The sequence below is a fragment of the Diadema antillarum genome, unplaced genomic scaffold (genome assembly GCF_040938485.1).
Source record: "Diadema antillarum isolate AM-2024a unplaced genomic scaffold, OU_Dant_1.0 scf00000011, whole genome shotgun sequence".
In the NCBI taxonomy this organism is placed as follows: Eukaryota; Metazoa; Echinodermata; class Echinoidea; order Diadematoida; family Diadematidae; genus Diadema; species Diadema antillarum.
The window spans coordinates 960,347-988,225 of NW_027270900.1; the positions used below are offsets into that span (position 1 = coordinate 960,347).

Here is a 27,879-nt window from a genome sequence, read left to right on the forward strand (position 1 = left end):
ATCTGCGCGGCAAGCTAGGCATCAGCCAATAAAGTCATTTGTGCAAGTGCAGTACATGCCCAAAATACAAGGAGGTTTTGAAGTTTCTCCCATAAAAAGTAGACCAAATGAATTTTTCTACAGAATTTAAGAGAGCATTACAGCTCTTAGCTTGAAACTGATATACAACATTTTAAGATTAGCCCATCTTAACCTGTTCAAACAATTATTGAAATAAGAGAGTTCGGAGGTGCAGTTTCATAGAAAGGGGAGAAAAAAAATATTTAACCCATTGAGGACGAGTCCCGAGTATACTCAGGCAGGTGTCTATGGGAAATGCGTGTTGTAGCAACATCAAACCTTCTTCAACGGGTTAAAGATTTGGCTCACTCTGGCGTGCTTTGGAAAAGTATCAATTGAAAAAAAAAAGAAGGAAGGTCCTGAAAAAAAAAACCTATTCCTGAAAAAAAAAGCTATATCTTGATTTCCGCTTTGTTTTCAACTTCCAAATTTTGACAGTAGATAGAGAAAAGATTACTATTCTCAGGTAAGGTAAACTTTTAGAATTTGAGTTGGTCAACCCATGTGACAATTGTTGGTCCATTTAATACAGAGTATCATAATCTGCGACTTTTTGTGGGTTTTACTTTTGAACTGGGCAGTCACAAATGTGAACAGGGAAGAAAAAAAAATCTCACATAAGTTTAATCTTCATGGTGTAAACAGGTGAGAATGGCCATATTCTAGTGGAGAGATATTTCCTAGTGTATTAATTGACACACTATACACACATTTATTGCACACACACACACACATACACACACACACACACACACACACACAGAGGAAAAAAATAAAGTTTAGTTGTTGGTTTTTTTGGCATGTTTTTTCCTTTTCAGGCTTTAGGGAGCACATATCATTTTTTTTTATACTTCAATGTAGCGCATATTTGGTTTCGTTGTGCCAAAGCTTTAATTCCAGTTTAGAGTGAAAGATAATTGATTGCAACATCAAGGTCAGCGTAAATCAAATGTGTATTGATCTACATCTCCTAATTAGTGATTTTTAAAGTTGTATAGTGCAGCCCAAACACTTTGTCCTTGTGTGTTTTATATCTCAGTATGTGATTAAGCAGTGTCTAGCACTGTCCTATTACATACCAGAGGTAGACAGACAACATTTCCTGATTTGAATAATGAGATTACGATTGTAATTTCAGTACGAAGTTTCTTTCGGGTTTTTTGGAATTTTTTTTTCCCTTGAAATCTCATGAATATAGAATGTTATAAAACCAATTCTAATTAATCCATGTCAAGGGTTGAGCAACGTTTACGTAGCAACCATGAAGGTGGAACGCTGTGTAGCTAAGGAAGTAGTAGTTCAGGTTAATGTTTTGATTTATGTTTCCTTCTAATCCTGGAGATGTCGTTCTGTGACATGGCCAGTGTCTGCTCACAATACTCATGAAAGCAAAACATAAGAAGAGAAAGGATGAGTCCCTTGTACCACATGATGATGATTGTCACGTATTGCATCCCAAACTAGCCCCTGTCCTGCCTGCTCCCCCCTTTAAATCCAATTATGGTGGGGGCCCAGTGTTTATCTTGCATATTGCAATCACCATGTGAAAGGCGCATGCATAACTGCTGATGCCAGCCCCAGCCTTTTTGTTTATCGCAAACATTTCTTGCCCCCGCCCTCTCCTCCCTTCTCTCCATCTCGTGCCCTCACTCCTTATTTCTACCTTCGTCTCCTCTCCTCTTTACCCTTCTCTCATCCTCTCCCGGCCTCCCCCTTGTTCCTCAAGGAATCCCATCCAGCGCACTCAATCATGGTCCCCTGTGTTTACATCACAAACAAAACTGCGCTCCAGGAAGGGAAATAAAGAAAACAACCATCACCTAATGTAAACAAGATGCTAGCTGAATGTAAACACAGCGCTCTGGCCTTGGTAGTTTTCCAAAATAATCAGGCGATTGTTGGTGGCTTTTTTCGTCCCCTGTACAAAGAAGGGCTCGGGCATGAGAGTGGCGCAGTGTTTGTGTGGTGAGGTGTGCTTGTATGAGAAATGAAACCAAGAATTCCATGTGTTTGTTCAGCTAAACAAAGGAGTTTTTCAAGAAATTCGTAAATGACTTGTTCCGTTCTCCATTTTCACTCTTGTGTGGGCTACAACTTCAACCTTAACATCAAATCTGAATCATCTTCCTGCACATATTTATGAATCCCAAGTTATAATTATGGCCATGTTGTTTTACAGCGAACTTCCAAGATAGACTGAGTGATAACTTTTATCACTTGAGTAGTCATTTTGGCACCAAATGTCACGTGGTTCATATCATGCATACAGGAGGGATGAATAAATTTCCTCTTCAGAAGAAGCTCTCCTCTTTCTTTTTTACCAAAAAAAGAAAAAGAAAAAAGAAGAGAAAAAAAGAAAAGGAGAGATTACATATGCATGCATGAGAGTATCTTATGTGAGATGAACATATCGGTAATCTTTGTTGAAGTCTTTGCCGACCTCTTAAAAAACAAACCATATAACAGTATGAAGAAGTTCGATCCATAAATAGGAAAGCTTTAACTCGTTAGACACACAGGTATGTAAAGGTTTCCTTGCTGTGCCAGCATCTCCCAACTGGAGGAAGCAGTGAAGTTCACACTTGAGTTTGGAAAACATAAATCGTTGTTCATTCATTCAGATTACATGGCAGAGTGCAGTGAAACAGGAGTTACAGTACATACAATTTGTCTATGAACTCCATTTTGAAACACACACACTCTCACTGCACACCATATATACTGTAAAAGTGGAAATTTTCGTGGTGTTGAAATTTTTCGCGCATTTCGTGCAACCAGAAACTAGCGCAAAAATAAAGCATGCGAATATTTTTGCTTGCCATATGTTCCCATGCTTGCTATCTTGATTCCGCGGATTTAAAAACACGCGAAAATCTTCTTACCAGGCCAAGTGCGAAAAATTAGTCGCACGAAAATGTCCACTTTTACAGTATACGCAAGGGACACACATGCATGCACACTCACACATGGACAGACAAGCATAGGCAATATACCACAGAACCAGAAATATTCAGTCATAAGATTTTCGCGAATTGGAGCCACCGGCAGTTTTCATGGCGTGCAACTCTCGCAGTTGCCACTAGCATTCAATGAATTGTGTAGACATCATATTTGTACAAATTCTGGCTCCTCACACAAAATTGCAAAAGTTATTACGGGAGTGATTTTCAAGCAGGCAGTTGCAGGCTGTTCAGGGGCTAACAGGTAAGAGACCAAATCGCTGTAATACTAGAAATATTTGCATGCTTGAAACTTTCACATATTTTGTGAGGAGCCAAAAGATTAGCAAAAGTAAAATGCATGTGAAAGTGTTTGTCTGCGCAATGCATTAAATGCCAGTGGCAATCACAAAAGTTTATGCCACGATGAAGGCTGTCGGTTCCGATTTACGATAGTTTCATGCCGTGAATGCTCCATGTTTTACAGTAGGCCTACCAAGTTGTCAAGCAAAGGAAATAGTATATTGCAGTGAAAGAAAGTAATGTAACTCATGCAACACTTCCTCCCACATACCTGCATTTATGTGACTTTATAGTGCATTTATAGTATATTCAGTTTTAGTGAAGCTGAAGGGTTTAGTTTAATGTAGACTATATTACAGTTGTTATTCATTTTAAGTGTGTAACTAGAGATTTAATACAGAATACATATACTTATTCCCCGCTTTATCCGAAAGCACTGAGATGACAAATGATTATGATTATGTGAAGTGTTTATTCAGTTGTGAAAGGTAATATCTTTGAGTCGAAGGTCAGTCAGTGAAATGACTGAACTACAATCGTAAGATGATACAATGTAGTTACATGTACTGCAGACATGCACCTTCTATGGATGAGTTTCTCACCAAAGAAAAAATTATCCAAGATATTAATGAGAAAGGAAATGTAACTTTACTAGCAAGTTTTATGCAATGATCAATACAAGGGATAGATAACATGGAAGACAGTGACAGATTACTGGAAAGATGCGTGTGGAGTCAAACATGTTTCATGTCGGATGAATTTTTCAAAATACTGTATACGCCAATATTTTCGCGTACAGATATTTTCGCGAATCACGGTATCAGTGGCATTTTCGCGTGTTGTTAAATTCGCGATTTGCAGTCGGGTCTACTGCCGCGCCAAGCCCGAGAAACACGTTCAAACACTTGCCAACGTACATTGTACTTGTAACGTTTTTCCATTTGCATGCGAATTGTGACTTCCCAAACATGACAATAGAAAAGACACAGTAGAAGATTTATAAAATGAAATAATAATTACGGGAACTTACAGTGAGACAATCACATACGGCATTCACAAGTACCTACCATGTTGCAACAAATAGGTGCAGACTATACAAAGTTTCAGAGCTGCGCTAGCGCCAGCGAAAGTTTTACATGCATCCCTAGGCCTCACGCACCCGTACCCAACCACGTCGAGCAGGTGTTCGTTCACGTACTAGTATTAGAGTAACAAGCAGCACGAAGATTGCACATTTTAATGCATGTTTATCATCGTACTGCACCGTAGCGTACTATGTAGTACTGATACGATGCAAGCAGTTGCAGTACTCAGTACTAGTGTTTGTACACTGGCCGGTGTGCTGTGACAGCCGCGCGCGCTGGTGGTCCAGCGCCAGCTTTTGTCATCAATTTGTACAGAAGGTATGACGGGGTAATATTTTCGCGTGTCTTTAATTTCGCGATCAGCCCAAAGCTCGCGAAATTCGCGAAAATAACGGCATATACAGTATAGCAATCTGAAGCCACCCATGGTATTGGGAGATTTCTTTCGTTGTTTGACGACTCTGATAGTGTAGGAGACGTTTTGCAAAGAAATATCACGTTCATGATTAGTTTAGATTTATGTTAAACAGTTGATTTGGATGTGGCACTGCGCAGTTTGCTGGGTCGAAATTAGCCCCCAAAATCTGTATGGGATCTTCAAGGGGACACATCGAAAAAAGTGTCCATATCACGGGATGAAAACCTATAGAGGGATGCGAAGAGAAATTAAAGGAGGATGAAAGGTAACATAGTAGAATTGGAAGGGCAGATAATAGGATAGCATAAAGAAAACCAGTGACAGAGAGAGAGGACAGAAGGGGAAGAAAGATAGAAGAGGAGATGAAAGGAAACAAGGAATAAACTAAAGAAAGGAAAGATGGGAAATATGGCACAATAAAACAAAAAAATAAAGAGAGACAGAGAGACATAATTGAAAGAAGGATAAAGATACACTATTAATTGATATAATTTTGACCCAGCAAGTTGTGCTGCACCTGCGACCCTATTATTTAGCCTAAGCCAAAGTTTACATGTTTGTAGCAATTGCTGAGCTTCTCTATGATGGATTGGAAAGAAGAGGGATCATCCTTATACCCACATGTACGTCTTTGTTTCTCATAAAATGGGGGGGGGGGGGAGGAGGAGTCGAGAGAGATCAGGAGATTTAATGCTGATGATGTCATGGAGAAAAATATTCTTACCAGAGATAAATTATGTAACATGTCTTTTTGGATGATAGTGATGCACATAGGTAGCTTAATGAATGTTCATTTAAAGAAGAATCTGCCCATTAGGGATATTCAAAAACTTTTAAATGATATGGAAACTTGTTGGTTGTTACTCTAGAGTTGTCAAATGGGTTTGTTAGGTTGTCGTTATGCCATGAACTTCTGAGATGGGAATAATTTTAGTATGAAAGAAACCACCGAATGCTCATATTTCTTTATTGTTTTCCCCTTCAGTACAATACACTGTTTCCGTTACTGTGTATTGCCCTGGTAGATTTTGGTAACATGAGAGGATATGTATGCCCATATGTACAGTATGCCTGAAAATGAATGTACCCTCCATGCTTAGTTTCGGCCTATTCAAGTTACGTGTGGTCATTAATCACTATTGTCATGTCGTACAAGGCCTGAAGAGTGCCTATTATCCTGTGGGAAACTCTACTCCCTTCTACATCAGTTGAGTTCCTCAAAGACAATGCCTGGTGGGAGTGAACACTAATGTTCGCTACAGCTTACCAACCCTACATTCCCATGATTCAAAAAAAGGTTTTGCACTGTATGCAAATGATATGAGGGAATGTCTTTTTATTGCATCGTAACAAGCGATGTAGTAAAAATTTATTAAAGAAGCTTTTGCAGTATGCAGATTTTGTGTCGGTTGCCTACTCTGCTGGGTCAGCCATCCATACATGTAGGTAAACCTGTATGCAGTGTACACTGTACTTTGAGGTTGTCAAAACATATGGGGGGGAAAAATAAAGAAGTTTGGAATGCAACATGGCAACTGTTTGATGTCAGAGTGTACAAACACAATTTGATATTTGATCTTTGAAGGTAACATCAAGAACATGGAATCTAGTTTTATCTCTAACCAAACTGCCCAGAAAACATTCTGTTTTTCTGTTTGTTTTTTTTGTTAGTACTGCAAGTAGGAAGAGACTAAATGTTAAAGAAAACTAAATCTCCTCATCTGTAATTGATGCAATACATTCCATAACAAAAGTGAAACAAACTTTCAGCTTTTGGTGTATGCTATTGCTACTTACCCCAATCAGGAGGAGACTGGAAAGCACTTTAATAGCTTTGATACTGGGTTAACCACTATAAGATTTTCATTCGATTGAATACCTGATCATTGGCAGTTATATCAACAGTTTAATGTTTATCACCATACAGTGTATGTTGCTTGTTAGGAAGTTAAGGAAATTGATGATGTATGAAGAAGACCAAAATTCTGTTATTTTGTCAAGAGATATGTGCAGATTTTCTCACATGATTGTTTTAGTTTTTGGGGGTTTTTTGAAGATGAATTTCATTTATGTAAAAATTGGTATATAAGTTATGTGTTGGTACTTTTTATCACAGGCAGGTCAAACACTGTGTAAAGAATGTCTCTGGAGTTATCAGTTAATAAGAAGTATCGATGCTGTCTTGTGGAAATGTCGAAATACCCTTTTTGTTTAAAATGTACAGAAATGTGTGAAGTAACAGTATTTTCAGACATTAGAAAATTGCATATCTTGCTGCTATCTGCTGATCAGTCAGACATTTCAAACTTTGCCACCTCTCCGCTTTCGCATTTGGACAGCTCCAAGAGCAGACAACGCTGCTGCAACAAATGCAAGCGGCCGCCATCGCAGCGGCCAGCGGTGATGGCAGCAAGGTGCATTCCAAGCTGACGCCACACCAGCAACAACTCCACAACCTGGCCCTGCAGCAGGCTCACATGATCCAGCTCCAAGCCCAGCAACAGGCTGTCGCCACGGGCCAAATGTTGCTGCCACCCAGGTTACAACAAGGTGGGATATATGTTTTATAAAAAAAAATTTAAAAAGATGCATATACATGTAGCTGAAAACTAGCCCCGGTCTGATTCTACCTGTCCTGACAACTGACTTGCAAGCACATCACAGTTAATCAATTGTGACAAGAGGTTCATATCCATGGCATGCAACCCCGAGAGACTCACTTTAGGGGCTGCAGAGGTAATCTGGCAATTCCCCGCCACTGGAGGGACTTGTAATTAAGAGCGCCCTGGCATGGTGTTATGCGCTCCCAGAATTTTAATTTCTACAAATATTTACATTTGGGGGAATATGGGGGAAAGGGCTTCAGTCAGTTATTTACCAATAGCGGGGGACTGCGCTGTTTGGGATCGAAATGCTCCCGCTGAAGAAAGAGGGGGAAATGGCTTCCATTTAGCGCTCGTGTCTGTCGAGCTCATTGCTGTATGAGCCATTTTGCGGAACATGTATTGCTGATTGCACAATATGACAACTTCAATCTTGCTGGGCTATCAGTGCTTGTGTCATCTCCTATTCAAGGATTAGTTGAAATCCTCTTGTAACCTTTTCTATGAAATACACGTACATGTCTGTAATATCTTTGTTAAATTTAGTCCACAGGAAACGTTACAGTTTGATATCTTAGTTGTAGTCTTTCTCATGCATGATTTTTAAATTACAAAAGGTTAATGAAGAGTTATCTACAATGTGTTGAAGAGGAAAATGAGTTGAAGATTAGGTTGGCTTTTCTGAGAGACTGACCTGATTTTTTTCTCTCTTTTTTATCTCTTATGTTGTTCATGTCAGTGGGTGACTTTGCATTATCTTAAATTTTCAAATTGTTCAATGATGAGGAATTGATGTGTGTAATTATTTTAGCAGTGACAAAGATTGCCCAAATGTGGGTAATGAAAATCATCTCTCAGTTTTTTACTAATTGTGGAATAGGTGTCCCGAAATCTTCATCAAAGCCATTGTAGTTATTATGCATCATTTCGAACTTGTACTGAAATTTATAATCATTCTACCGTTTAAACCAGTTATGACAGCGTCCGAGCTGCAGTCACTATGGAAAGAAGTAGCCTCCTCCTCCGAGGACAGCAAGGGCGCCCCCACAAGTTCGTCGTCGCCCATGCCACCAGGCCTGAGCGGCCATCGCCACATGATGAACGGTCTCCTGGAGGCAGCCCCAGTCCACCCGGGGTTCCTGCTGACGCCGCATGGCATCATGTAAGGACTCTACCACACCAGATAGATATGATCGCATCCTCTACTCTCTTTTTTGTCCCTCCTCCAAACATGAGCAAAGCGTCTCTGCCTCTAATTAAACAAATATTCCAATGATCTCGGGTCAGGTGCTACGTGAGCAGCCACCAAATCATCCTGGGCAAATGAAGATCAGGCCCACCACATTCCACATTGCCACTGCCATGGCAACAGCGAATGAAGTTTCAGGTCTATTCCCTGTCATCATTTTAGAAGTGATCTGAAATGCTTAAAGGGCTAATGTAGTTTTGGTTGAGATGGGGATTCAACTTTTAACTCTCTGTGAGATAATTAGAAACCACTTATGAAATATCAAAGAGCATACACTCCCAAGAGGAATTCAAAGTTTATTTGATGAAAATCGGTTTTGAAGTGGCTTAGAATTTTAAAGACAATGAGGTCCTAATAAAAGTCGGGACCCACCTTTTATTAGGACCACTTTGTTTTGCTTTTTTTTTAATATCTCAGACATTTATAAAACCAATTTTCGTCAAATAAAGTTTCAATTGCTTTAAGAATCATAATTATGTTCTTTAACGTTTCATATAAGAGGTTTCTAATTATCTCACAGTGAGTTAAAAGCTGAATCCCCATCTCAATCAAAACTATATAATCCCTTTACATGTAATAAAGCACTCGAACTATTGGTCAAAATTCAATAAAAGAGTCAAGTTAAGATTGTACATTTAATTTTGCAGTAAATATTCAGCTACCTGCAACTGGGAGATGTAGGCCAAATGTATTTATAATGTACAATACACACGTTATATAATATGCATATGACATGCATACTAAAAACATGGACTGATTTGTTGAATATTGTGTGGGATAATTAAATATTGATTATTTTGCACGGTATGACTAGGCTTATTTTCTGTTATCTCTAAAAACTGAAACAAAAAGAGACAGGTCTCCGAAGAGGCAGGTGTTCAGAGAAATTATGCTGAGATCATGTCTAAACAAACTCTTGGTAATGTCAGTTCTTCATCTCATACGCTTGGCTGTCACCCAGCGGGAATTTCTACAAACATCAAAATGGATGTATTCCAAGGCTGCAGCGAAAGAAGAAATTGTAACCACATACATGTGAAGTGAAAGTGTTGGCATGTACTTACCCGTCTATATTTACACACTTTAGACAAAGAAGGAATTTGTTTGCGATTCGCTCTCGACATTGCTCTCGCTGAATGTATCACTACAACTGATGGAAAGTTTCCCATTCCCGGAACTTGTTATACTATCCATCGATAACTCGGAATGTTTGGAAGGGGTTCATGAAGAGAAACATGCATGACCCTTTTGGGACCAACAAGAAAGGGAATGACTCAAAGCAAAGGACTCACGGCAAAATCCAAAATAAGCATGTTTATTGAAGGATTTTCCCCAAAGAGGAAGTAATTGGGACGAAAGCAATGAAGTAAATACAGCTTAGTTCATATTTGGGGACAATTGGAGTAAACAATGGCTCAGGGCCACCAATACGTGTGAGACGGGACAAATTTTCTCAAAGTTGTGAACGTTTTTTGTCAGTAGACCATCAGCATCACAAAGTTGATCTATCCTTGTGTCTGACTGTGGTATCATTTCCTGACTTAGTCTGATTCATTATGAATTAAAGGCACTAATTGCACATTTGTTTCGGACGGACAAAAAAATGAAGTTCTTTGTATATACTGTGCCTTTTATTTGTCAAGGACATTGTATTCTTTTTGGTGAGATGTAATCCAACCCTCGGAACAAAATCAACAATCAGTAACGAGGTATCTGCACAATCCATGTTTGTTCAAGCGGGATGTGGAGTGTGATGCCGTATATATAACACAGCCAGGGAAGCGGGAGAGCTATTTGTAGGTGTTTGTGGGATGTGATGTTGTGGGATTTTACTGACAAAATAGTGGAGGCAATCTTATCAGTTGTATGATATCGCTTATAGTGGTGTTGATCTGCTGTCATTTTTGTCAAACAAACATCAAACTAGCTGTTCTTTGTGGTTGTATTTTATTTTTACAAAGCCTGTGTGAAAACATGTTAAAAATAGTCAAAAACTGGTCAGACATGTCATTACTGTATTCCTTGCTTCATACACATGGACACCAGATGTTGGGGGGGGGGGGGGGGGAGGAAGTAAGTTTGTACATGGCAGAAGAAAATAATAATGGCAGGGAAATCGCCATGAGGAGAGTACAATACGACAATTTTGAAAATACTATGACAGGGAAATCACATTGTCATTGGGAGATTGAAATTCTACATGTTTGAAAACTAGGGTATGCTACACCGTATAGGAGGAAGGGAAGAGACGTCTAATGAATATAATTGATTTGTCAGATATTTACAGTACAATCAAAACCAGAGGTGTGACATTGATATATGAGTGTAGACTCGGGAGAAGAAATATGAGCGCCAAGTTATATGTCTTCGCTCAGATCTGGCTGCGAGCTGTTGAAGGGGGGCTGATTGATACATTGCCCATGTAGGCACTTTATAAGAAGTCTCGATTTTTTTTGTTGCTGTTGTTGTGCAGGTGGGGGTTTTTTGTGCTTTTTGCTTGCGTTGCGTAGCAGGGCTTTTTTCAGATGGGTAAGAATGGAGGTGGGTTTGGTTTGTCCAGTGAAGGCAGCAAGGCGCATGCATCGTGATACTTGTGTCGCTCTATTGTCACTATCCAGACCAAAACGTCCAGGTGTCACTATTCAACAGCATCTGGTGCAGTCCCCTTGCAAAATGGCAACAGATAAGAACCGAACATGATCCGTGAATGGGCACCACGGACTCATAAATGTGGTTTGAGCCATAGATATAGATTCTCTCCAAAGTGCAGTGAGGCTTTCATTTACTGACTCTGTATGACGATACAACCTCCATGCTACTGTAATAAATCAAATGATCTTCAGAGGCCAGTCTCAAAGAAAGTTTTGCAATTTTTCGTTCTTTTTTTATCCTCTTGGATGATCAGAATGATTAGGGATTCTAGAATTCAACAGGTTTTGTAGTCACATTTTGGCAATGGAAAATTTGAGTATATTGCCACCACAAGTATTGTAATCGGATCAAGCTCTCATCAGGTTTTGAAACGAAACAACATCTTCTCATAGTAGATCAATACAAACAAAAGAGTCTTTCATCTTGGCTGCGCAAGATGTCGGTGGCAGTCAATTTGATTTGCCAAAATTAGGCACTGTTGGTACAGCTTTGGAACTGTGCTTCGGGCATGAGTAAGTCGGGACGTTTGAGCGAAAGCTTTTTGCTTCTCACGAGAGTGAAGCACCTTTTTGGATGTGAGGGCATGGTGACGCAAACTTTCTCCTCGTGAGAGAGTCATATGTCAAACATGGCGACAAGGATGACATGTATTGCTGTTTACTCTTTCTGGTTGTGAAAAGAAATTTGATGATGCAACTTAATCGGATGAAGTAAGTAGTGTTTTCTATCATAACACAAACTGAAAGGAGTGCTACAGTTCAAAGTAATGGACTAGAGCTCTTCAATTCTCACTTTCTTGAGAATTGGCATTATTGTTTTGTTCGACGTAGGTGGTGTGTTTAGATTGATATTATTAGACCAAAATTACCCAGCGGTAGTATTCACGCTTAAGATTGTTTATTGTTTTAATTGTGTTCCGTGCCAGTGATGAGAGGCTGATACTACAGTGTTTAATCCTGTGAGAAAGAAAAGTTCAGCTCTTAAGAAGCTGGAGTGTTTGTGAAAATATTTGTGGAGAGGGGGAGAGGAATTCCGCGGCTGTGGATGGATTACATGTAGTGTTGTTTCTACTTCTACATGTTCTTTTATATTTTCCACAATACTCAATGCATCGAGCAATGGCGATGAATGACAATTTCAATTTTTCCAATAAGTGATCTCAGAAATGTAGTTAGATATGATGACAAATCACTGTTACACATGACAGTTATGTAGCAGAACTGGGAAATATTTTGTAGTTTGTTCACATGCAGACTTGAAAGCGCTTAGCAGTAAAGATAGGAAAATTCAAGATTGTCTGACAATTGGTCATTTATGTTTCCTTCATTTCCCTTTTTGTAAAGTTGAGACTGCGCTGTTCGTGTGAAACCTTGAACAAAAGTTTAATCAGGTCAGTTGGGGATAAACATGACGTGGAATGTGCTCTGCGTCTCTGAAGTTGTTGGGATCCAGGCATTTTTGTAGTGTCGACACTGGTGTGAGAGTTTGTGCGTGGTGTAATTTAGGATTGTCTGCCCCTTGTACATTGTATGTATTCATTCAAAATATCAACAGACCTCGTTAGTGTTCAAGGATCCGATTCTATCCTCCGTACATCCCTTATTTAGCAGCATGTTTGTCTCCGAAGACATATCCATTCGTTTTGGTTTGTGACACTGCTAGACTTCTTTTTTAGGTCTGTTGTGGCACAGTGTTCCTGCCCTGGCTTGATAAATCATTTACTATGTTTACTAAGTGTGGACAAAGCTTGGTAACATTGTAGGTTTCTTCTTTTTGCACTGGCATTCCACACACACAAACATACACACACACAAATTAACTCGATTGAGGACTGTGCAGCAGTATGGAAGCTACATAGCAATTAGAATATTCAGTGAAACTTCTTGAAAACTTGACCAGCGACAGATATAGGAAGGTTAATTAGTTTTCTGCGACGTCAGCTGCATGTGACCTTTGCAGTGATATAGTGGGCTTACGCAAATGTCAAACCCAACCGGTGAAAAACAAGGCTTGCAGTATGGCTTATGTCGCTGGACGTCATGTTTGTGATGACCATCACAAGCAACATATGTGATCTGTCCACTGTTGTCATTGCATGACAAAACCTTTGACTGCACAAAATCGTCTAACTTAAGCCAGTTGAATAAGGACAGTTGATATTGAAAGACATATTGTGGAGATCAAGAGAACAGTGGATTCTCATTGCTCTTTAGGTCTAGTGAAAGATAAAAGAAGAGCAGCTTGCAGATCACATTTGATGCTAAAAGACAACAACAACAACCACCACCACCACCACCAACAACAACAACAACAAAACAGACAAAGAAATTGTCCTGGGCTATTGGTTAATATTCCAGTCTCAAATTCATCATAACTGGATTTTTTAAAAAAATGGGATCGAAAATTCCGTGAAAGCTCTCCTCGAAATTGATTAGACCTTCACAAACAATGAGATATGCTGAGTGTGTTATACCTGTACGATTAACATGAAAGCTTTACTCGTCATACTGACACCCACGTAACAGCCATGTGTGCATTTGATAACTCTTCAAGACCCATTTAATTTCACTGAGAGTGTTTCTGTCAGTTTAACACCATCCCCCTCATTTTACTTCGGGTGTCAAGCATAAAGTGGTTTTATGTACGTTTTAAGATAATAATCCCAGGTAATTTGAGAGCACAAGATTCCAACCCACACCATAAAGTGGCTTTGAAGGGAGAAGTGAGTGCTTGCCTTCTCATAGGTATTTGAAGATGCCAGAATCATGTGCGAAAAATTAAAGCAGCCTCAAATGAAACTTTCTTTTTTAACCTTGGTCTGAGGGTTGTTTTGAAGAGAGATATTGAAAACTGAAGCAGTTTAGCAACAATACATTGCCTTGATATACAGTTTCCTTTCATCATGTTGAAGAGTTGAATGCACTTCAGTTCATGAATTGTTGTCACATTCAATGATGAGATGGTGTCTGGACTGTCCAATGAGAGGGCTCAGTTTTTAACAGGGAATATTTTTTTATATTAGATGGTCTATATAGATACTGTTCGGTAATTGGCCATAATACGATCACTTGACTAATAATGCAGCAAGGATTGAAATTGTTATAGCGCCTGCAGGGAGTCATATTTCCAGAATTTGGCTGGGGCCAACGGGTCTAGAATGAAATAGTGTGTATTCATGAAGACCATGCAAATATAACAAATGTTGCCTTGTCTATCATTGCAATGTAACACTAGACGGTCCCTTCAGAGTTATAAGACATACAAGTAATCTCATAAATGGTAAAGTATAACACCCACGGGGATGGCAAGTACTGTATATGCCAAATATTTCGTGACGTTTTCATTTGCGTGAATTTCACGAGTCGGGTGCTATTCGCGAAAATATTGACTCTGATCCCGATATGAATCTGATGTGCAAGTATACATTTTTCCATTCAGTACTGTATTCCACGAATGAGGTTTAACCACTCGCGAAATCATCGGGAAGTCCCGATTCACGAAAAAATTTAGACTTGCTGAATATATGGCGTATATTTAAAGTAGTATATTACACTTCTAAACAGGTAGTATCTGTATGATGATCTCCCATGCAGGATTCCTCATGAAGATGGACTTATCAATGCCACCAACCACCCCCTCTACACTCATGGCATGTGCAAGTGGCCAGGATGCGAGACGGTCTGTGAAGACTTCCCCGCTTTCCTCAAGTAAGTAACAGTAATTTGTTTGAGTGTGGGTTGTTTGTGTTTTGTGTGTGTCTGTGTGTGTGTGTGTGTTTTATTGTGATCTTTACCAATCCCAATAATGCTGGGTACTAGCAGTCATAAGTTCTCACATGTACATTGTATATAGTGTTTTACTTACAGGATACTTCAGCTGAAATGGTTTGCATGCATTTGTGTATGTGTGTGTGTGTGTGTGTACAACTGTATGTGTGTGTGTAAAGGGGGGGAGGGTTGCCCAGTTGTGAAGCATTTGAGATGATACAATTTTATGCATTAACCACAGTATAGTAAGAGGTTTTTAATGGCATGCCTGCAAAGGTGTAGTGAGCAGTCTTTTTTTTTTCAACTTCAGAGCAGATTAGCAGCAGCAAATTACTTGTATGATAGATGGTGAATGCAGTTAGTAGGCAGCATTGCCTGCATTTTAATCAGTGTAGATGCATGAGTATGATATATATCGTATGTCTCCTTGAGGTGCATATGTATGTCAATTAGCGTGTTTTCATTTGCACAGTCAATCCATCGAAGAGTTCTACTTTGCTCTTTCTGCCAACTGTCCCATACATGACAGGCATCTCAGCACGGAGCATGCCCTCGACGATCGCAGCACGGCACAGGCCCGAGTCCAGATGCAGGTGGTCAACCAGTTGGAGATTCAGCTGACCAAGGAGAGGGAGCGGCTAGCCGCCATGATGGCCCACCTCCACATGAAGCCCCCAGTGGAACCCAAGCAGGAGGCAGCCAAGGTACCCCATCCAGTTCAACCCCTCCCCACTCCATTCCCCCCCCCCCCCACCCACCCCTGCAAGCCGTAAAATTTAAGATCAATTGTACCATTGCGAGGTTGAATGAATGGTGCTCATGATTGCGTAACGCTTGAATAACTTGAATAATGAACGAGCATCTTTGTCACTGCCAAACCTTTTCTTTTCCCAGAGGTAGTTATAGGAGAATCTCTTTGTAAGATTTTATTGATGACTTGCATGAGTTCATGTGCCTGTATGACTGAAACCCATCGACAAAAGTGCATTATTATACCTTGAGAGAAGAAAGGAGGATGTGCTGTCATTAAAATGATATCCAAATAAATTTGAGCAGATGTACTGTTATTCTGTTGTGGATGCTTTAGACTATTCACATTGATTTCATGGGCACGGCAAACACGAGGTTATTCCAGCGCATTCCAGACGAGAGATTTGGATCGCTGCCCAACTCTGTGCCGGAGACTTCAAGGCCGGTCTTCAGACGGACATCTTGTCCGTCGACCTTGGCAGCTAAACGCATCAATATTTACGTCGGCTCGCGTTTCAGCGATTAATTTGCGAAATGCACACCCAACATCTCCCCTCTCCGTTTCTAAACAAATTGAGCTTGCATCATTTGCACTTGACGTGCTTATCACCCCCTGTCAGGGATAGACTCTGCCAAGGTAATTGTACACGCTTGTCTGACGGCAGATCCTGTTTCGACGCTTGTGTTGTCCCACCAAATAAGGAGCTCCCTCCATTATCATCCTGGTTACAGTAGTGTTGATGCTTGTGAGCTGGCATAAACTACCATATTTATCTTCCTTTGTCTTGCACTTGAAACAAAAATATTGTGCGTTCCCAAGGAAATAACAAGCAGGAAACCTACATCATCTGGTCGTGCCTGGCCAAACACATCTCGGCTTGCTGTGTAAACACGCGAGTCAGCGACAGGGAACAAAGGGGGAAATGCGCTGTTATTGTTTCGAGTCGCAGCAAAATGTTGTGAATGCAAGATGTGGGACTTTCTGGACCAACTCCACTGCTGACTGCATTCAAGTTCATGTGAAAATTGTGAAGAAGAAGAAGTGGGGGACTGCAAGGCTGGTGGTGCAGTAATGCATGCAGGCCATTGTCATCTGAATGAATCACAACTGAGCTTGAATTGTTACAGCTGTGAACAGCACCGCCTTGACAAGTACACCTGCCAGTTTTAGTGCTTTGTTTGCCTGGAATAGGACAGCATTGCACCAGGATGTATTATTGTCCATGTTCTTTCACATACATGTATATAAGAACAAGACAGGAACAAAAAATGTAAAAAAAAAAGAAATAAACAGGATTTAATTGAGAATGCTGAACACTTCATTAATCAAGCAATCTCACTAAAGAAAACTTAGCACACCTGTCAGATGTCCAGTAAATCAAACAAAGATTTTTATGAAACAAAGGCATGACAAATAGAGACTGATATTTGAAGTAAATACTGCTACACTCAGTGAAGAAACATATTTTAACAGAGCAGAGACTGACATTATTCTTTGGTCTTCCTACTGTTATTCTTTCTCCTTTCAACAGTCGTCTCCCTCCCTCTCTAAGGCTGTTTCAGTGGTCCAACATGCAGTTCCGTCATTACCAATGGTGCCCAGCACCCCTCCTGTTCCCATCACCTCCATTGCCTCCGCCCCTTACCCCGTACCCCTCCCGGGCCCCGGGCCGGGCCACCCGCCCAAGATCCCGCCCCTGATCCCGGTCTCCACCCAGGCCTCGGTCCAGGCCCTCATGGGCCAGGCCCTGCGGAGTCCGGTCATGTGCAAGCCCTCCCACAGCCCCAACCAGGCCCACAAGCTGACCTCGCAGCATGTGACCCCCGGTGGGCCAATCAGGAGGCGGAACAGCGAGAAGTATGGCCTGTCACTTAGCACAGGTACAAGCCAACATTCCAGTCTTAACGTCAGCTCTAGTTTGAATTACCCACCTATTACTCTTATACACACCGGATTAACTACTCAGAACGAGCCTCTCAAGATTATTATTAGGGTACATGCTCACATTGAGTGTTTAACTGAAAATTTCAGAACAGCTGCTGTAAAGTCCACTTATGCACAGTACACTATGTAGTTAATGGAATAATTAAGAATGCAGGTGACCACGGTCATCATAATTCGAAATCAAAATTTTAAAAAAAGTGTTGAAAAATCGAAATCATAAACTTTCTTTTGTGTCTCCAGGAAGTTTTGTTCTCTCAAAACCTTGTATCGTTATTGCTAGACACAATATATTATCAGTGATTTGGAGGTACAGAGTTTAATAGACTCATATGTTCAGCCCAATTCATTGCAAATAGCAGTGTCTTCTGTTGACCCCTTGCATTTAGTCTCAACCACCCTGATAACTTACTAACTTGCTATTGTGCATAGTATGAATGAATGGATCGTAGGCTATCCTATTGGTTCATAAGCAGTAACATTTGATTCACTTTGTCAATGCATCAATCATGTATACATTGTATCTGTCCTAGATTAACATGTCTTTGCTTAATGTTCTTTTTCTGTGATGTAACTGTGACTTGTGTTCCATTTTGTTCATAGCAGAAATCCATCACAATTCGGATTTCTACAAGAATACTGATGTGCGGCCGCCGTTCACGTATGCTGCCCTCATACGGCAAGCCATCATCGATGCCCCCGACCGACAGCTCACGCTGAATGAAATCTACAACTGGTTCACGAGGACGTTTGCCTATTTCAGGAGAAATGCTGCCACATGGAAGGTCAGTGGAAAATATTTAGCTCTTTGACATCGTTTGTGGCTGTAGACAGTCAGGATTATCTGGTGTTACAGTATATATCACATTCTGTCCGAAGCTGTGGCTACAGATCTCAGTGGAAAGCTTATTGCTGCAGTGGTCAATGTTTATTTTCTTTCAGGGGGCGGGGGGGGGGGGGGGGGGGGGGGGTTGAGATATCTCTGGATTGTAGCATGTTGGGGAATTAGTAACCCCAATATACCCCCGAGAAGGATGAAAGAGAAATTTTGAGGGGTAGTTTGGTTGACTACTTTGTGTGATCTGCTGAAGAATATTGAAAACTAAACTCTAAGAATGGCATTGCAACTGTCAGGGTTTATCCACCCTCGACGGAAACCAATGTTCATGTGGTATTTCTAGATTTGAACTCACTTCATGCTGTAACATTTGTAAGATGCAGAAGCAGCGAATTTATATAAAAGATATGAATACATTGCAAAGAATTGTTTTTGCATCACTGTTGGGAAAGTAACATGTCTGATTTCTTTCTGTGTGCCCCCTCCCCTTCATTTTTTTTTTTCCCCAGAATGCTGTAAGACATAATCTGAGTCTTCACAAATGCTTTGTACGAGTTGAGAATGTGAAGGGAGCCGTGTGGACAGTGGATGAGATAGAATTCATGAAGCGGAGGCCGCAGAGGATGGGCAGGTGAGTCTCTGAGTAGGATGGAGTTCTCACATCTTCTCAGCTCCTACTCCTCCTCCTATATTTTTTCTCGTTTTCTTCTTCTTCATCTTCTTCTCCATTTTCTTCTTCTTCGTCGCCTTTTTTTTCTTTTTCTTTTTGTCATCTTTCTCTTCAAAAGTTTCCGTCTATTATGTCTGCATCTGTCTCATGTTCTGGAAGCAGCCTTGCTGTTTTCTCAATTATTATTCGATTCCAGTTTCTCTCTGCTGTCTTCCAATGGCAAATTTCTATCTCTGCTTTCCTCGTGCCATCTTTCTTCTGACCTCACCCGTCGGCCAGGAAATCTTTTGCCTCTTCAGTTTGTCATCGCTTTTATCAACAATCCTTCTCCCCTTCACACTACATCCCTTGCCTTTGCCCAGTTTCCTCTTCTCACTCATGGTTCCGTATCTTCAGCTTTCACAAAGATAGGTAGGTAGGTACTGTAATCGACTGGGCAACACGTGTAGGTGGAGAAGGTAGTCGTGACCTAAGTTCAACACGTCTTTCCAGGCGGGAAGGGAAGATGACTCCTTTCTGTATCTCATAGCACTGTCCTCGTTAAGACTGAACACCATACTTTGTCGAATAGGAGATTTTATCTTTTGCATCTTAAGTAAATCTTGTCATGGCATTGATCAAGAATGTGAGCAAATATGTTAGAGGAGAGCACGGTGCCCTCTTTTTTTACCATTGGATGATTGGTGGATGAGTCATTCTGTAGGCAAATGTTCCTTTGATGTCATATTACCTTTTACGGCTAAACAGTCAGTTTTAATGTGTTTCACTTGTTTGCATGTGCATGGAGATGGAAAAACTTGTGTGTAGATCATCACCTCTCGGCAAAGCTACCTTAAAGACCATGCATGACTGCGTAGATGCATAAGAAATGTTACACTTTTGGCTGTTGCCAACGTCACATCTTTCACACAGTCTCTGTGATAATGGAGTCGGCGTCAGTCATGTATGTCCCTCTGTCTGCAGTGCATGTCTCCTCACATTTGGCTCCCCCCATTCCCCGTTTGTCTGCCTGGTAGTGTATGTGTACACATGTTAGCCTTTGTCCTGACACCGCACGATTCACCTGCCACGGTTCTAACTCACTGGGCGTGTCTTAAGGTCGATGGTGATTGATACCGGTACCGGTAGTCGTAGCTTTGATGCATGCACTGGACCTAGCCATTTCTGACAAGAGGAATAGCATTGGTCTCCAGTAGGATAATTAGACACAATGGGTCGTCCTATCTTTTCAAGAGATGTTGCTCTCTCTTTCTCACTTCCTTTTTCTCCCTTCCTCTTCCACTCCCTCTCCCCTCCCCCTCCCCCTCCCCCCCCCCCCCCCTCTGTCACACAACCCTCACAATGTCTGCAACAGTTATTGCAACGGACAATTGGAATCAGAAGAGCATATTATATAAAGTGTTGCATGATAACGATAATAATACCATGATTGGACATTGAGAGTTTGGATTGTTTTGTAAGGATTAAAGGCATCATTAAGAGTCCCTTAAATTCTTTTGGGACCACCATGTAGAAATTTGAAAATGACTCCAGATGCCAGTACATAGGCAGTTGTAATGTAATTGTTCCAGTGAATTGTCAGTGCTAACGTGATTCTGTCGCTGTGGCTATAAATCACGTTGACATTCACACAGACATTTACATCTTGACAACGAAACACTCATTTTGAGGTGTTGACAATAGAAGTCATTGTTCTATTACATTTCATGATTGAGCTACATACAATAATGGACATATATTGGCTAGGTCTACATGCTATTTGTATCAAGATTTGTAGTTTTAATTACTTCATACTTCGTGTGGGTTTTTTTTCCAAACTTTTGCTGAGCTACATGTATTGCTTTAATTTGGGGGGGGGGGGGGGATTACATTCAAAACATGTTTTATTTTGGTAGATTCTTCCTGAATGGAGCAGTCTGTTGCTACCAGTAATGTGAGAGCTTCATATGTGCCTGCAACCACACAATGCATGAAAATTGTATTGTCTGCTCCACTTTGTTTTCTTCCATTGATATGTTGCATGCCCCAACTTTTGTTGCTTTGTGCTTGCTTCACGCTTGCCCCCCCCCAAATATTTTGCATGAGCTTTTCCAATAACCTGCTGACAGACCGTCGTTATCTTCTTACAGCCTTAACACCCCGCCCAGTACGCCCAACACTCCAACCACGCCCATCAGCAAATCTGTTGGGATGCTGCCGACGGAGGATATGCCCCTTAACCTTGAGACACACATCCATGTAAGTACCGGCAGTGGCAGTGGTAGCAGTAGGTGCAACGTTGGTAGGGGAAGATGCAGTGCTGGTGGTGGTGGTGGCGGTAAATGGTGGTTACAGGGATAGAAGTGGTAGCCATAGTGATGGTGGTGGTAGGTGCAGTGGCTGTGATAGTGGGTCACGGATGGTAATTGTGGCTACACTTAATATGATGGTTGTAGGTACATTAGAAGGTATGGTGGTGGTGGTGATAGTAAATTGCTGATAATGGGATAATAGTGGTGGTAGGTACATTGAGGTAGTGGTAGGTGCAGTGGCTGTACTAGTGGCTCACTGGTGGTAATTGTAGCTACAGTTATGATGATAGTAGATGCATCGGAAGGTACAGTGGTGGTGGTGGTGGTGGTGGTAGTGGTAAATGGCTGGCAATGGGATAATAGTGGTGGCTGTGGTGATTGTGATGGTAGGTACATTGACGTAGTGATAGGTGCAATGGCTATGATTGTGGCTCACTGGTGGTAATTGTTGCTACAGTTATGATGGTTGTAGGTACATGCACATTGGAAGGTACAGTGGTGGTGGTTTTGGTGGTGGTAAATGGATGGTAATGGGGTAATAGTGGTGGCCTTAGCGATAGTGGTGGTAGGTAGTACATTGAGGTAGTGATAGGTGCAATGGCTATGATTGTGGGTCACTGGTGGTAATTGTTGCTACAGTTATGATGGTTGTAGGTACATGCACATTGGAAGGTACAGTGGTGGTGGTTTTGGTGGTGGTAAATGGATGGTAATGGGGTAATAGTGGTGGCCTTAGCGATAGTGGTGGTAGGTACATTAAGGTAGTGGTAGGTGCAGTGGCTATGATTGTGTGTAACTAGTGGTAAAGGTAGCTACAGCTATGATGGTAGAATCATTGGCAGTAGTGGTAGGTACAGTTGTAGTTGTGGTGACAATACTGGTGGAAGTGGTAAGTACAGTGATGGTGTTAGTTGGTACAAAAGAAGAGGTACATACATTGGTTGTAATCGTGGGTTCAGTGATGATATGGGAAGGAATATTTCTGGTAATGGTAAGAAAGTGTCAGCACTAGAAGTAGGCCCAGTAATTGCAAGAAAGGACATTTTTTTAAATGTTTGACAAAATTATATATAAGATTCTCTTTAAGGAAATGATGTGAGACCATTCCAGAAAAAAAAAATCTGGTGGTCATAAAATCTGTCATTGTCATGTAGGTTAACATACAAAATGTATCTGCAGCAGAGAGAAGCAATCTCATTCTTTTGCAGTTGCGTATTTCAGTTCTCAACAATTTTCTCAAATGAGCTCAAAAGATATATGAATGATTCCACTATAGTTCGTCATTTCCCCATGTAATACCAAACACGAAGGTTTTTTTTTTCTTTCACTCCCTCAGCCTCTTGTGTTTCTTTCACTCCCTCAGCCTCTTGGTGGCAGTTTACCACTGCTGAGTGATGCAGCAGCTGCAGCAGCAGCTGACAACGAAATTGAAGTCCTCGACAACGACGGAGACTTGGAACAAGAGGACTTCTCTGGGGAGGGCAGGGGACGGTTCCCGGGTGAGGAGAGAGACGGATACCCCTCAGAAGAGAGGGAGCGGTATGTGTTGGGTGGGGAGGATGGCGAGGGGTACCAAGACGGTGAAGGGGGCGACCCATTTCCCGATGAGGACAGAGAGACTTACCCAAAGGGTGACAGACAATCCCACCCTGGTGGCGACAGAGAGACTTACTCTGGCAACCGGGAGCACTCGCCCAGGATGGACGAGGCCCGCTATCGCATGGAGGATCGCGAGCACTTCGCAGAGGAGCAGCGGCAACGCTACGCTCAGGAGGCGGAGGAGCGATTTGCCAGGCAAGAGGCAGAGGAGCGGTTCGCGAGGCAAGTGGCAGAGGAGCGCTTAGCACGGCAAGAGGCCGAGGTGCGCTTCGCCAGACAAGAGGCCGAGGAACACTTCGCGAGGCAGGAGGCTGCGGAACACTTCGCAAGACAGGAGGCAGAGGAGAACTTTCGGCGCCAGGATAACGAGCAAGATGAGGAGGAGGAGGAGGAGGAGGAGGATGTGGGCTATGGCAGGGAAGAAGTCTTCGAGAGGAGCGAGAGGGATAACTACCAGGGGTCTATGCAGGAGGAGGAGGAGGAGATTGGAGAAGTGGAGGAGAGAGTGAGAAACACTGCCATCGGGGATGAGATGGCAGACGATGGGATGGAGGAGGATAGAGACGAAGCAGTCAACCATGGCATGGCAGAACTGTGAGTAATTCGTCTCAGTACTGTACCGTAAGTCTTCTGAACTGACTTGTCCCTATTAGAAGTGATCTTTCTTTTCTTCTGTGTTAATGCTGGGTTATTTCATAGGAGTGCTCACCGTTTTAGGTGGATTTTCTTTTTATCTTTCATTTCCCAAATTGAAACTCTGCATCTACCGAAATTCTAGATTTTAGTTAACTGAAAAGTATTTGCCCCTTTGCGCAAAACATCAATGTTTCTTTGGATTATTTTTAGTGTGTTGCATCATAAGTTAGACTTGATATTCAATCAATTTCATGAATGCTGTTAATCATCTGAAATCAGATCAATTTCATTATATGGGCACTTTATGTTAAAAGTAGTATTCATCAGAGCATCAAGACCACGTCCAAATACTTCAGAATGCTTTAGTGCATGTATGTGTGGTATGTGATGTTAAAAAAGCATCAACTGTGATACTTGGTTTAGTATGGTAACCTAATTCAGATAGTGATACCATATACAAATAACATACAAAGAGGTGTAAAGTCGACACTGTTGATAAGTTCTTGATGTTCTGTCCATGAAATACATATCAATATCATACAGTTGAACCAGTCCATGCTTTTCCTCATGTTTGTCACAGGCGAGACCCATCTGGTCAGGCCATCAAGCGGGGGAAACCATGCCATCTGACAGCCGAGCAGGTCAAGTGTTTGATGCAGCAGCCAGCACAGATGATGATGGTGATTCCTACCCCAACCAACGGCCAGTCAGATCATCACCATGACAACTCATCCATGGAGCACTCCAACTAGGAGGCATCAGGCTGCTCCTGGTCCAGATCCAAGTCCCCTTACCCCAACCTCAAACCTTCCTTATCCCCCCCCCCCCCCCCCCCCCGAGAAATGAGAAGTTGATAATGAAATTACTTGAAAAGCAGAATCCCTCCTTAATAACAAAATGGCTCTCATTCTCATGTTGTGTAAAATTGCCAAATATTTTCAGATGTTACCAGTATTTTGAGGATCTTGAAACAGTTTATCCGAGTCATGATGACTTAAAGATTTTTAGCTGTTATGCTACAAAGACCAGAGCATTTGTCAGAGTACATCCAGCTTTGCATTTGCAAGCTTAAGTGAGGGTGTTCTTATGAATTCTGTGGATCTTCTTGCCATGTTTTAATTGATGTAAAGTATAATGATGTCATCAATGTTACTCTTTATTTTAAGTTTTGGGTGTTTTTTTTTTAAATTGCAAGCCATTTATTATGAGCTATGATGTTACTTGACAATGTTTACATGATGTCCCTCTTATAAGGCACAACAAGATATGATATTAACTGCAGGGCAGTATTCAGTAATAACAGGGGAAAAATAAAATGGGAATTTTAGCCTTGTTTTACAGAACAGCACCTTGAGTGCACATGTAAATGCAGATGATGCATAGTCTCGCTTGTATGCTTTGGAATTTGGATCCCTACATGCCAGGAAAGGGGATTGGTAGTGGAAAAAAATGAAACAGTATGTTGTGACATTAATACTTAAAAAATAGACCTAGCAAGGATTGTACACTTTGACCTGTACATGCATTAAATGCCTTCAAAGTGACTTAATGCATGATTACATGTATATCTGAAACCACACACTCGTTAGTGTTGTCAAGTTGCAAGGTCTTTCACTTACAGTGTACCTAACACAATGTGGTTATGTCACTTCGATTCTGCTCTCTGAATATCTGCAACACCCCCGTTTAACACTGCTACACATGAGAAAGTACTACACCAACCCCATATAATCCAGCTAGAGCATTAATGTGTGACACAGCTCACTACACCATAACACAGCCCACCACTACAATCTCTGGTGTCATGTTACAATGTAGCGTGCATCACATCTCTCTTGCAAAAATCCAAGGACACTTGTAGTTATGTGATTCAACTACATTGCACCAAGGCATTACATACCATGGTTCTCATTCTATACGCCATTATCCTATGCAGTATGATTTACAGGCTAATAATCGTGACACTTAACACCAAGAACGTTTTTCATGAAGCCATTGTAGTGTGCTCTGTGTTTCCTGGTGTAACACAAGGACACTGCCTTCATTAATCTCTGGCTGTTGACAGTAATCCCCCATAAAGGCATGTTCTGTGTTTCTCACCCAATACAATGTATGTTCGTCAATACTTCTACACAGCATGCACCCCACAGTTCTCTTACATTACACCTTCAGTACCCTACACCACACAGTGACATCTTAATGCTGTGTTATCTATTCCCTTTATGTATGTGGGGCATACAACACCAAGTTCACAGAGACTTCTACTAACAGTGATGTACACTGTGTAGATTGGCCTAAAGTCTGTAGTAATTTGTTAACACCCGTTGTGTCCGAGGGATCTCATGTAAACAGTATTTTCCTCTAAATGTATCACCCAGCGTGAGAAGTGAAGTACTACTTTAGACATGTGGTAAAAGTCGTGGAGCAATAAATGTTACAATCCTATCCAAATTGTCTAAAAGTTTTTAAGGGACCAAACAAAGATAGGCTTTAGCGTCCAGTAAGGAGTACTACTCCAAAACCTTGTATAATAAACCGTCATGATCCCCCTCCCCCACTAAAAAAAAAGAAGAAAGAAGATAGTACTTACTTTGGCACTCCATTGTTGGTCTCGAAGACATCATTCATTATGCAATACAAAAAGTAGTTAGGAAGGGAAGGTGTGTATCCTAAAAGCATTCTGCTGGATAAGTTTAGCCAAAACATGCCTGCTGTCAGAAGGCATGCATTTCTCTGAAGTGTTTTTATCACAGACTCAAAGGACTGTGAAATGACTAGTGCTCGTGATGCACTGTTCTCGCACACTGCCAGCTGATGAGGAAAGGGTATCCTTTGCCGCCTGTCTCAATATTCTCGCTCCTGTCACCGACTTAAAGGGGGAAGTCATGCATGGATGCATCAGTCTACTTAAAGCTGGAGTCTCTCTTTGAGTCTCTGGAGGGGATACCGCTATACTTTCTGTATCAAAAATATATATGAGGCTGTTTTTGATTCATTTCAATCTCTGTGTAAATACGCTCACATCTCTTGAGCATCAATCTTCTGTTTGATTCTACTAATCTCGATGTTAGGGTCCATGCTCCTGGACTAGGTTGTTTGAGGCAAAAGGGAGAAATTCTGAAGATTTAGTCGAATGTTCAACGTGTTATGTAAAGACAAGTTCTCGTAACTTGAAGCCAACCGTGGCATCTCAGACCATGTTATGAGGTCGCTCTTGATGCAAACATGTTTTGCTCAGTAGTTTTTGAGTGATGAAAAGTAGACATCGTCTAGAATACTTGTAGAGTAACTGTGAGTCTTTCGTACCCAAGCTATCCAACCACTGCACCAGCCCGGTATGCTCCTTATTCTGATATTTCTACTCTTTTTATAGCAACTCATATTGTGTCACATCTTGCCCTATGTAGGCTGATTCCTGCCCACTATTGGATGACAATCATGTTCCATACCAACAGGTCTCGTTTAGAACTTTCTGTCTTCCACATTTATCTGACTTTTGTAGCTCAAGTCAATCTCAGCAACTTTTATCAATCTATTTATCTAATCATTTTTTTTTGGGGGGGGGGGGTGGGGGGGAGAGGGTTGTTATTTTTTTTTGTTTGAAATTTTAGTCAGGATTGAATTCAAAATTTTCAACCATCTCCTGAAAAAAAAAAAAAGATTAAATGATGATCACTGACCATGGCATTTTCCCCCCTCTCTCTCTCTCGTTTTTTGGCAGAACATGAAACACCAAAGCTTCTCTGTTATAAAATGTTCAAATGAACAAGAAAAGAATTTGCTATTTGTTTGGATTTTTCAAGTATATGTGCGAGGTAGATGATACATGCATTGAGAACAAATCAAACTCAAGTGAGTTATTTTTTTTTAGTTTCCACATGATGCTGTATCTCAAGACATGCAGTAATAAAAGAAAAAAAATAGGATTTTTTTTTTCATTGTCCATTGTTTGGTATCCACTGATTTGTTGTATCTGTTTTACAACATCTTTTCATTCAAATTTAAAAATGTTCCTCAGCAGAGATGCCATTGTACACATACATCATGTAGGGGGTCTAGGTACCCGATTTGCAATGG

General features: G+C 41.1%; 1 protein-coding gene across 1 annotated transcript in view; it reads left to right on the plus strand.

Annotated features, from left to right (window-relative positions):
* LOC139720722 (uncharacterized) overlaps positions 1-27,316 on the plus strand; it is an 81,527-nt gene extending 54,211 nt beyond the window's left edge. The window contains exons 4-13 of the mRNA XM_071632081.1: positions 7,145-7,355; positions 8,381-8,570; positions 14,903-15,016; positions 15,606-15,780; positions 17,359-17,707; positions 18,375-18,553; positions 19,116-19,237; positions 21,406-21,514; positions 22,931-23,760; positions 24,383-27,316. Coding sequence (XP_071488182.1) covers positions 7,145-7,355; positions 8,381-8,570; positions 14,903-15,016; positions 15,606-15,780; positions 17,359-17,707; positions 18,375-18,553; positions 19,116-19,237; positions 21,406-21,514; positions 22,931-23,760; positions 24,383-24,554 — 2,451 coding nt within the window. The 3' untranslated portion in view covers positions 24,555-27,316. The remainder of the gene's footprint in view (positions 1-7,144; positions 7,356-8,380; positions 8,571-14,902; positions 15,017-15,605; positions 15,781-17,358; positions 17,708-18,374; positions 18,554-19,115; positions 19,238-21,405; positions 21,515-22,930; positions 23,761-24,382) is intronic.
* Positions 27,317-27,879: the final 563 nt, after the last annotated feature.